Raw genomic sequence first — 12936 nt, forward strand, 5'->3', positions numbered from 1 at the left:
TTCGTGCATATCCTGAAACATGCAATTTCTGCATCCACTTTTAATAGTCTTCAAAACGTTTCTCTCTAAGTCAAAGAGATGATGCACATCCTCAAAAATTTATTCAGTATTATTAGACTGTTCTTCATGATTAACAGAGGAAGCATGCGAAGCTTTATTCATTGCATTCAATGTGATGACACATCCAGCATGTTTGAAGCAGACAGTTATCACTTTTTTGTCAATCATATTTTGGTTTTTTTTTTTTTTTTTTTTTTTTAGGAGCATTAGCAACTAAGGCCATATTGCTCTGGGAATGTGCGGTGGTCATTACCTGACCTTTCCGCATCCTCCGTATTTGGTGGTGACGGGCTCGAACCCCGGTCTAATCAAGAAGCGTGTGCTACGCACTACTGCTCCTTCCCACCTGGCTACGGAGGCGCCTATGTCAATCATATCCCATGCTGAAACATACATACACATTATTTAGAGCACAACAATTTTGCATTGCGTTTGGCTCTCAAGACAATGCACAATTTTGTTTAACAGCATTCTTTGACAGTTTTTCTTTAAATCACTGGATTACACCTTGATCAAATGGCTGAAGAACTGATGTCATTAAGTGGCAAGTACTCAATAGTGATTGCAAATAGACAACTGGTGCCTCCGTAGCCAGGTGGGAAGGAGCAGCAGTGCGTAGCACATGCTTCTTGATTAGACCGGGGTTCGAGCCCATCACCACCAAATACGGAGGATGTGGAAAGGTCAGGGAATGACCACCGCATATCCCGGAGCAATATGGCCTTAGTTGCTAATGCTCCTAAAAACCAGATAACAAACAAACAAATAGACAATCAGGGGTGCATTATCTATAAACAGCAAAATTTTTCTATTCTCCCCACTCAATATTACAATCTAAGTCTTTGACCCATTCCTCATAGATTTTTTGATGACATCCAAAAGCCTTTTGTTCACTTGATACATAATTGGTAAGTCTTCAAACCTTTAAAGCATTGGAGATTCTGGGCTTTCCCAAAGAGCAGAGAGGAGGCTTCTGTGTGCCACACATGTATGCCACCAAGAGAATGGTAATCCATTGTTTTTCCTTTTTTTTTTCTTCTCCAGTCACTACAGTTTTCATCTTTAAATGTAAGCATTTTATCTAGTGGCAACTTAAAAAAAATGCCCAGTTTTGAAAACACTGAAGACTTTATTCAAGCCTAATGCCATCAAAACATCATTAATAAATGATTCTTCTTTCATTCTTTTGTAGCTTCAGTGTTGACGGCTGTACTTTGCTGTACACTTGTTTGAAGAAAGCCCATGATGAGTCTTAAATTTCTGGAACCATTCATTGGAATGTGTGAAATCTTCAATATTCATCCAAAGTGCAAACAACTCTCCCTTCATTTTTAAGATTTCTGCCTACAGGAATGTTTTTTGCACACAGCCTTAAGCCATACCAAGAGTACCTTTTCAAGATCTGGATAGTTCACCTTTCATGCTCTGATCTTACCTGGTGCAGCAGACTTTCCTCAGTTTTAATCTTTTAGAATGGTGAACAATGTACTTTCAGGAATGCTGAACTGTTTTGCAATGTTGATCTTAGAATGCATGCCATTATCTACAGCTTGTAAAATATTATTTTGTTTGCAACTGGCATGTCAATAAACAAAAATATTGTGAAATACACAGTCTATACATACTGTATAATGGAAATGAAACCCTAGTTGAAGACAAATTTCATTAGGCCAACAAGTGTGAGAATTGTTAATGAGCATATCCTATGTGAGAATTGTCAATGAGCATAATCCCATAAAACAGCATTAGGTTTATGGGAAATCAGCAGGGACCTATAACACAGGTCGTTATAATATGCTGAAATGTTAAAAAGAAGATTAATATAAAGAGTTTGGACTGCGTATAAAACACTACAATATTAATTATATTTATAAAACACTACAATATTAATTATACACCTTCGAAACCACAAAATATTTAAAAAATTACATTTATTTCTGGTTCTTAGTAGAAACTTTCTACTAGTATTTCAAATGCTTAGATATTATATTTGTGGGCAATGGTGGGCTACACATTAATTTGTAACTTACTAAATATTTCGGCAACTATAAAAATAACAAAACTGTGTAAATAACACTTAAAACTATTGTTTACAAATTACATTTGCTAAACAGAAAACAAAATAAACTTCAAAATCATCACAAAAATATAAACTAAAATTTACTATCTAGCAAAGTAATGAGCACCACAGAGCAGTCCATCCCCAGCAACAGTGTACGGTAAATAAAAAAAAAAAAAATCTTTAAATACAGGATGTGAACTAAACATTCCTTTGGCTTTAAGGAGCAATGGTTGTTTGGGTTAAAAAAGTTAGGAGCTCATGGTGGTTGTATGATGTCCTGCCATGGGTATAGAGTGTTTTTAAGCTTATGGACTGAAATAAAAAGTTAGTCAAAACATAAACATAAATTAAGAGAATTTAATAGAAATTAATAATCAAAAGCATATTATAACATTTTTAAACAGGATACAAATATTTAGTAACTTTCCTGAGGAATCTATCACGATGATGATGTTTCTAACTTCAAACCTACTACCAGCTTGTTACCTTTAACAAATTAAGTTAAAGTTCTTTAACTTAATTTGTACTTTCATGGAATTAGATAGTATGAATAAGAGCTGTAATATTCAATACGTTCTACATTGATATTAATATTTGTAAAATAATAAGAGGAGTTTACCTCAATATAATACATAGAACACTTCCGTATGATACTCTCCAGAAATTAAAACGAAAAAAATTGACAACTTACATTAGCGTAAAATATAAATAATTAAAAACCAATTTAAAACAATTAAAAATCAATTTAAAACAATTAAAAAGAATCTAACGAAAATATTCAACACGATTTTCTTTCCTGAAGCTGACAATGCTTTTCGACCATATGTTGTGATCACAGGAATGAAAATTACCGAATAGGGTTGAAACTGAAACTTAAATAGTGATTATCTGTCTTAAATAGTGATTATGTACATGCACGTAAAAGGTCCACGCATCGGAGATCAAATATGGCTGCTGAACATTAACAGAATTCTCATGTAATTTAATTTCTACGGTTTCTGCAATTAACAGTCGTGTATAATTACAATGAACATTAAGTATTTTGGCCTTGTTAAATAAAAAAGTATGTTTTTCGTTAATGGCATGAAAGGCTAATTGCCGACCGGGCTAGCCGAGTGGGTAAAGTACCTGCCTGGCAACCCAAAGGTCGCGGGTTCGATTCCCGCCTCGGGCTTGGATCAAAGTACTGCAAAAACCTTGGGAGGTGCAATATGGCCACAGAAGCCGATGCGCCAACTACCACCAAATCAAAAAAAAAAAAAAAAAAAAAAGAGAAAGGCTAATTCTGACGCTGCTGAACGAGAAGCACGAACTGAGGCTTCATGTTGATTTACACGGATATTAAGAGAAAATCGTGTCGAACCTTGGTAAGACGAGTCGCAATCACCGCAAGAAATGTTGTATACCAGATCATTAATTTGTGTTGCGAACGCGTAAAGAACCGAGCAACTGTTCAGTATAGTGTGTAACTTCCTGAGGCCTGTGCTTCCGTCGCAAATCTATGGAGATCTTCAATACAGACCAATCGTTCGGATGTAGATAATTTTTTAATTTATTGCGAAGTATTGTTAAGCTTGCCTTAAAATCTCGATATTCGAATAAACAAAAATACCCTTCCCAGGTTAGAAAGCTTTGCGATAAATTAAAAAATTATCTACATCCGAACGATTGGTCTGTATTGAAGATCTCCATAGATTTGCGACAGGAAGCACAGGCCTCAGAAATAAAAAACAGACACGTTAATAAGTTGCAAACATTATCGGATAGGTCAAGACACGTTCAGGCGAATTCTAACACATTGTCGCGGGCAAGTTCATACAAGTTGGGTGACAACCCCCCCACAGACACACAACGTACTACCACAGAATATGTCAGCTAGTTCACGAACACCCCCTCGCCCAGTATTCAACGAACCGACATATCAACTGGTTACAAATCTTTCCTCATGTACGCTATCGCAGGACCAGATTTCACTTTTATCCAAAGGATTAAATTATAATTTACCACCTCGAAAACTACCTAAAAAACAATGCGTAACTGATATTGAATTTGGACTTCGTAATGTTCCAAAAAAGATTTATTTATTCAACAAGTTAACCAAGTAGTGAATAACATAAAAGAAACGCGACTTCCTAAATTGAATACACACGACAGTTCAGCTTTACGAGAACTTCGGGGAAATAAGGACATTATTATACAGAGGGCAGATAAAGGAGATACAGTGGTAATACTAGATAAACCCGATTATATTAATAAGTTAGATTCAGTTGTTTCAGATACCTCCACTTATCTTGAAGTAGACCCGGCACTGTTTACCAATTTGGTCAATGAAGACAATAAAAAGTTAACCATATATCGAAAAAACGACTACATTACTATGGCCCAGTTAAAGGAATTGAAGGCCAGAACATACAATATTCCTGCACCTTTTGGTCAGGTAAAATTACACAAGACTGGATTTCCTATTCGACCTATTGTTTCCTACAGGAACTCGGCAATTTCATCCTTAGCCACACATGTATATAACATTATAAAACCCTTTAGACAGGTAATACAATTTGGGATTAAGAACTACGATACATTATTTAATAATCTTAAAGATTGTAGACTTGGCAACAATGACAATTTATTCTCACTACATGTTACCTCGTTATATAGGAATGTAAATGTTGAATACACATTAGATATTATTTGGGATATGTTAAATAAAAACTCGACACCAATTAATTATACGAAGCTACCTATTAAGGAAATTTTTCACTTAATTTAACTGTTAGTTGAGGCCAACTACATCACCTTTCGAGACAAGGTGTACAAACAAATTTTTGGATTACCAATGGGTTTGAGCCTGAGTGACAATGTCAGAGATCTATCTCTCAACGATTGAGCATATACATTTGACACCTTTTCGACCCGTATCACATACTATGGGAGGTATTTAGACGATGTTCTAGTTATTACTGATGGTAGTACTATCAAAGACATTTTACATTCGTTTAATAATATTCATTCTAGACTCAAATTTACATTGGAAAGGGAGAATACGGATACAAAGTCATTAAACTTTCTAAATTTCACGCTTACCCGGGACTCAAATAAAATCCAATTTAGCATCTATCGAAAACCTACAAACACCGGTATGCTTCAACATTATAATAGCTATCACCCGTTCACCTACAAAAAATCGATTATCTTTAATCAATTTCTAAATGCCTATAAATATTCAACGATGGAATCTGCTTTGGACTCAGAAATACAAATATTAACTAGCAGGTTCTTAAACAGGGGTTATTCTGTTGCCACAATAAACCGAATTAGGGTACAGGCTAAGGATAGGATACAAAACTACACCAACCAACAATAGTAATATCAAAAAATACTTTATTTCTGTCCCATATGTTGAACAGTGGCACAAACAGCTTAACAGATTCTTTAAAGATACCGAATTTAAAATTGTGGCCAGGCCAATACGGAAGTTACACACAATACTGAACAATTGCTCGGTTCTTTCCGCGTTTGCAACACAAATTAATGATCTGGTATACAACATTTCTTGCGGTGATTGTGACTCATCTTACCAAGGTTCGATGCGATTTTCTCTTAATATCCGTGTAAATCAACATGAAGCCTCAGTTCGTGCTTCTCGTTCAGCAGCGTCAGAATTAGCCTTTCATGCCATTAACGAAAAACATACTTTTTTATTTAACAAGGCCAAAATACTTAACGTTCAATGTAATTATACGTGACTATTAATTGCAGAAACCGTAGAAATTAAATTACATGAGAATTCTGTTAACGTTCGGCAGCCATATTTGATCTCCGATGCGTGGACCTTTACGTGCATGCGCGAAGACAGATAATCACTATTTAAGTTTCAGTTCCAACCCTATTCGGTAATTTTCATTCCTGTGATCACAACATACGGTCGAAAAGCATTGTCAGCTTCAGGAAAGAAAATCGTGTTGAATATTTTCGTTAGATTCTTTTTAATTGCGTTAAATTGATTTTTAATTGTTTTAAATTGATTTGAATTGTGTTAAATTGATTTTTAATTATTTATATTTTACGCTAATGTAAGTTGTCAATTTTTTTCGTTTTAATTTCTGGAGAGTATCATACGGAAGTGTTCTACATACTATATTGAGGTAAACTCCTCTTATTATTTTACAAACATTCATGGAATGTATATGCAACCAGGAGAGGTGACAGTGACAGATCCTTCTGAAGTTATAACCACTATACTTTTAAACTAATGCATAATTTAAAGATGAGTCATCAGATTTAACTTTTTGCTATTATATTATTTGTATATCAAAAAGAAACTATAAGACATCAGGGTTTCATTTAAATACATATTTAACCACTTACCTTTCCAATCACAACAGGAAATTCTAATTTTGAATCTAGATTGTAGAATATACCACCAATTTCTCTAACAGCTATCCAATGTTTCCGATTAAGAGGTAAGGAAAGAAAACCAAATTTCATTTCACTCGGAATGTTCAAAATAAGCCCTACAATTTTAGAAAAATCCACACAACTTGGATCTCTGCAATGAAATCAATTATACATATGTATGCATGTGTAGATACACACAAACAGAATGTGAACTAGTTTTAATACAATACATTTAAGGCATTAAAATAAAAACAATCTTATACAACTTTGAAGAATTCCCACTTTTTGTCTGAATAAGCAGGGAATTGTCAATGAAAAAATTTATAAAAAGAAACAAAAATCAGTTGACATGAAGTATGTATGTGTGCATACACATATGAAAACATAGCTAAAAAAAAAAAAAAAAAACATTGTGCATTTGGATAACTAACTATAATAAAGTTCTTTGCACAACTGGTTGACTGAAAAAAAATTTATTCAAAAACTGTTGGTTAATAAAATAAATCACAGCAGATTGGTAAAGATGATAGAAATATAGACTACAGTAAATCACAGCAACACAAAAAAAAAAGAAAGAAAAAAAAGCAGACGACACACACACAACATGCATTTGAGGAAATGCTCGCTCTAACACTCTCTCTCAGCTTGATACGCACAAACTCCACACATCATTATAGGATGTATTTGAAAAATTTCTGACCTATCATAGAAAGAATGAAGCAATCTTCTAAAAATCAAACGCCTTTTATATAAGTTACCTCTATACTACACATTTAATATTTTATGTATAGAACCCAATGTCTTGGTATACCAACCACTTCCCCAACCACATAAATAACATTGCAAGATTCCTTTAGAGTTCTCACGATATCTGCCCCTTAACTACTTGAAATTTCAGTGGAAGGTAGAATAATAATATTCACCTATAATAGATTTACCTTTGTGAAGTTAATCAATGAAATATTACCTCTCCGTTATAAAAATAAGTAACAGCATCGTTTTGGTAGTAATGATACCCTTTGAAATTTTTTGTGGCAAGGAGGACCTCATGATGCCACTCCATGTACTGTTTGTTTGATCTAGATCACAGTTGTGAAGTCAGGTTTCATCCATGGTCATCAATTTGTCGACAAACTTTTTGAATCGTGAACAAATTTTTCACAGATTGTCTTTGAACAATTCAGCCACTTCCTCTTCTTTCTGGAATATTTAGCATAATATCTATCAAATATTTTGATAGATATTATGCTAAAATTTTTATCATGCTCAATTCACTGGGAAATAACTAAACTTATTCACAGGATATGTTTAGTGTCTTTGCTATATATTTTAACCCAATCCAACAATCTCTTCAAATGAAGCTGCAAACAGCAATCAGTGCTTTCTGCAGTTAACACAAATGTAATATGGATTCACCTCTGATGACTTTATGGACTCTTTTCAATTCAGCAACCCAGTTTACAATGCTATTGCATGATGGAAGGCATTACACAATCATTGTGTAATTTTTTCCCCCTTTTTTACAAAAAGGCCAGATATGAAAGATATCAGAACCTATAACACTTAGTACCATGTGTGGGCTTAGTACCATCTTGAAAACACAAGATGCTTGTTACCATTACAATGGAATTTCTGTAGATTGTAATTTTCAGGAACATATGAAGGAACTGCAATAATTAAAGACAAACACCAGCCAAGGAATTAAAAATTTAATGAAAACACTATCGGAAGACTAAAATATTACAATAAATTACGATAAAAACGTTAAAAATATAGTTAAAAATACCGAAGCAATAAAATTATCTAAAATAAACTGGATTAAAAGCGATAAAACCTGAAGCTTTCGGAGACTGCTGTCTCCTTCTTCAAAAGTAGTTGATGATGTGAAGGAAGGTTGTTCAAGAAAGCAGAAGTTAAAGGGATAAATGAGGAAGAAGAAAAAAGTTGATTCTGTGAGCTTGAAGTTGAACAGTAAATGTATCCTGACTGGTTGCAGCACATGTTCGAGCTGGTTTGGAGGAGAGAGGGAGAATTACTGATACCATTCAGAAGAACAGTTCCCACAAAGTATCTTGCAGAAAAGGCATGCAGCAACAGAATACATATAAGGCAGAGAGTGGAGAGACTTTATAAAAAATAGATAATTAACTTGACTGCCATCTTTTGAATGAAGTTTAGAAGCCTGAGAGAGGTTGGGGGAAGAGCACTACTTCACATGTGGGAACAGTATTCTGTGATATCCATTATGGGGTGGGATCCTTGCAGTAACTCCAACTTCTATCAAAAGCTTTCCTTAAATCTAGATATATATAATGCCAAAATTGTTACCTGTCTATTTGCTTAATGATTACATTATAGTAATTGACCAAACTGGTCAGGCACAACCTTGTTTAACAAATCCATGTTGGGATCTATTCAAGATACCATACTTGTCCAGATGGTCCTTAACCATAGCATAACCTTTCCTAACACAGGAGTCAAACTCACTGGGCTACAGTTACCTATCCCCCCCCACTATGGTGCCACCTTTGTGTACTGAGAAACATTAGCATTTCTCCAATTCAAGGGAATCTTTCTGGAGTCCATAGATGCTCTCCTTAACACATTCAACATTTAGATATAATCATATGCAGTCTTTCAATTATAATGTAATTGTGTGCACACATGCACGCACACAATTTTTCCCTAGAGCCTGGCCATCTAAATCTCAGTAGTTTATCTAACAAATCCTTTTCTGAGATCATTGTATCAAATATTTCATAGCAACTTGGTACCTTATCAATCCCAAGGCACGATAAAGTTGAGCTCGCTTTTGGCTGTAAATATTTACAGAGTCACAGATGAGTTGAAAGATACTTCTCATTGGTATTGATGAGAAGTATCTGATCAAGTCATCTGCCATTTCTGCTGGACTTTCTATGGACCTTCAACTACAACCAATTAAGGGACCTATTGGACTTTCTTCTTTCTCATATTAACATATGAGAAGAACAGTAAATTCTAAGTGGGAAGCATTCAAGGAATTAATCATGGAAGCTACTAAAAGTTTCATACCTATTAAGAAATATTGTTCAAAGTTTAGGCCAAAATGGTTATCTAATGAACTAATGAGACTCGTAACAGAGAAGAAAAATGCATGGGATGCATATAAATTATCAAGTGACTCAGAAGCCTATGGCAGATATAAGCTAGTCTGTAACCAGGTCACAAAGGTGGTTAGGCAAGCGAAGGCAGATTATGAGAAATCCTTGGCAAAAGATGCTAAGAAAAACAGCAAGGATTTCTTTACTTATATAAACTCTAAAAGGAAGGGAATGAATCTAATTGGTCCACTTGACATCGATGGTCGACTGTTGATGATCCTGCTCAGATAGCAAACTGAATGAGTATTTTGCATTTACATTCACACATGAGGAATTATTAAGGTTTGAAAATGGCAGAAGGTTATCAAATTGTAGCAGGATACTTAATGATTTTGTAATAACTGAGAGCAAAGTGGAGGAGAAATTGTTGAAGTTAAACATAAGAAAAGCACCTGGGTTGGATGGGATCTATCCAGTTATATTAAAGGAGACGGCAAAGCAACTAAGCAAACCCTTAGCCATAATTGTGAGAGCATCATTGGACTCAGGGGAGGTTCCCACGGACTGGAGATGTGCAAATGTATCCCCAATTCACAAAGGGGGATCGAAGGGTGACACGAGTAATTACAGACCAGTTAGTTTAACTTCTGTTCCGGGTAAAATAAAGGAGTCACTGGTTAAAGATGCATTGCCGGATCATCTAGACAAGACTGCAGCAATAATTCAGACACAGCATGGGTTTGTTAAGGGAAAGTCTTGTCTGACAAATTTGATTGGTTATTACGATGTGGTTACAAAGGAACTGGATGCAAAAAATAATTTTGATATCATATATTTGGATTTCAGGAAAGCTTTTGACACTGTTGCGCATGGAAGACTATCGTACAAATTGGAGCAGAATGGTATTAAGGGTAAGTTGCTACAATGGATAAAAGGATAGTTAAGTGGGAGAAGGCAGAGGGTAGTAATCAATGGGTGCTGCTCTTCGTGGACTAATGTTATTAGTGGAGTCCCACAGGTTTCGGTGTTGGGTCCACTGTTGTTTTGTATATTTATCAATGATATTGATGAAGGTATATATCAGGCTTAATGTTGAAGTTTGCAGATGATACAAAGGTTGGCAGGGTTGTTAATGACAGTAATGGCAGTGTGCTGCTGCAACAGGATCTAGATAATTTGGGCAGATGGGCTAAGAAGTGGCAACTGAAGAACCTTGACAAATGCAAAGTACTGCATATGGGTAGAAGTAACCCCAGAGAAACATACCAACTGTGTAGTACTACACTTAAGGTGGTAGAAAATGAAAAAGACCTGGGAGTAATTGTGTAGTCAGATATGAAGTTTTCTGAGCAATGCAGACAGGCTGCCAGGGCAGGTCATGGGGTTTTGTCAATGATATATAGGAATTTTGCTAGCAGGGAGAAGGAGGTGATTGTCCCTCTGTATAAGGCAATGGTCAGGTCACGCCTTGAGTACTGTGTACAGGTCTGGAGGCCTCATTTTAGGAAGGATGTCGATTTGCTTGAGCGTGTACAGAGAAGGGCAACAAGATTGGTGAGGGGAATGAAGTGATCCTCTTACCAAGAGAGGCTTAAGTTCTGCAAATTGCAGTGGCTGGAGACTAGGCACTTGTGCAGTGATCTGATCGAGGTGTATAAGGCCTTGAATGGGTCGAGCACGCTGAATTCTGATGGGATCCTTCCACTTTTCAGATTACGAACCTAAGGGGGACATAAATTCAAATTAAGAAAGGACAGATGTAGAATAGATGTGCGGAGATTTGCCTTCAGGCAGCGGGTGGTTAATTGCTGGAACAAACTTTCCATCTGTCATTGTGGAAGTTGATAGGTTGAATAAATTTCAGGAGGAACTGGACAGGCATTTGGAGGGAATGGTGTTTTTTTTTTTTTGGCTGATGCTGCATATGCTCATACACTTGCTTTCTTGCATCACATGCCACTACTACTACTAACTCCCCATCCTTAACTCGGTAGTGCTTTTTCAAAATCAGTCTTTGCCCATATTACCTCATCAGTGACTTTGTTACATATTCTCTTATAATGCTCAAATACAAATCAGAATCACATTACAGGCAGTTTCCAACTTTACGAGTTAATTCGTTCCTAACATGCACTCATAAAGGTGGAATTTATTTCGCATAGACAATGTTAAAAATAGGGGTTACGTTCTCAACAATGAAATTAGTTAGCTAATTAGTTTAAACAATGATTGATTTATCCAAAGAAATGAAAATGTAGCCTGTAAAAACAAGCAAATTATAATAATAAAGAAATTATTTACAACTTACAAATTTTAAAGAATGTTCATTCTTCATCATCATCAACTAAATGCGCACTCGTTGATCACTCATTATTGGCTCGGAACTCGTTAGTTTGTTGCACAAGGAGTCATCTTCTTCAGAAATGCTGCAAGAGGTGCTTGTTTCCAAGATAATCTGCTCTTTTCTTTATAAATTTCAGTAGCATGCATAAGCATTTTTTAATGGAATGCATAAATTGCAACTAACACAATTTGCATGGAGCAACAAGTTTACGAAGCTTAAAAAAAAAAAAAAAAAAGACTGAAGAGAAGATTCTGAAAATTTATTTGTTTTTTATACGATTGAAGATTTCAGTAAAGGAAAACACATTTCACCATAATAAAGTAAAAAAACCACACAATTCCAGTTATCGGTATTTTTGCAAATGCAATAACATGGAGTTTACTACCTGTTTATAATTGCTTGCAGTAACAGAAAAATTGTTTTTATTGTTTTATGGTTGTGACCTCCAGAAATGTGCTTTAGAAAAATATTTTTTCTTATAACACTGGTTCTTATAACAGAACATACAATAACGATGAAAGTGTAGTGTATTTTAATGGTTTGAATTAGTAACTAATACAATTTACTATAAAAATGACCTTTTAGAGAGTTATATAGTGAAAATTTCAATTTCCGAGGTTGTGGAACGAATAAAAACAATGTATTATTGGGTTCACATTACGATATTTTCACGATACGATGGTGTCTACGGAACGGATTAATATCGTAAAGCGGGGTACACTGTATTGTACAGCTACACGCGTGGTTTGAAATGTGGTATTTACGAATGTTTAACATTCATGTTTTGCATTTAATATTCCTATTTTCGATTTTGTTGATACTTGGAAAAAAATGACTCGTAAAGTGGGAATTGCCTGTAGCTGTCCCATGTTTGTTTCTTTTGCTTAACTTAACCTGTCATCCATTTTGGCATTCTACATTTATGGATTATGACCGCTGGTGGGAATATATTTGTTGTGGCTTCAGGATAAATTTCCCCTGCATTTCCT

The 12936-nt window shown here is 35.2% G+C and overlaps 1 protein-coding gene across 1 annotated transcript in view; it reads right to left on the minus strand.

Moving 5' to 3' along the window:
* The window catches only part of LOC150076722 (josephin-1-like), a 103065-nt gene that overhangs the window by 12516 nt on the left and 77613 nt on the right, over positions 1 to 12936 (minus strand). Inside the window, exon 5 of the mRNA XM_090386315.1 lies at positions 6491 to 6671. Within this exon, the coding sequence (XP_090242441.1) occupies positions 6491 to 6671 (181 nt within the window). The remainder of the gene's footprint in view (positions 1 to 6490; positions 6672 to 12936) is intronic.

Source organism: Mastigoproctus giganteus, chromosome 12 (assembly GCF_048544385.1).
Source record: "Mastigoproctus giganteus isolate SK-2022 chromosome 12, ASM4854438v1, whole genome shotgun sequence".
NCBI classification, from domain to species: Eukaryota; Metazoa; Arthropoda; class Arachnida; order Uropygi; family Thelyphonidae; genus Mastigoproctus; species Mastigoproctus giganteus.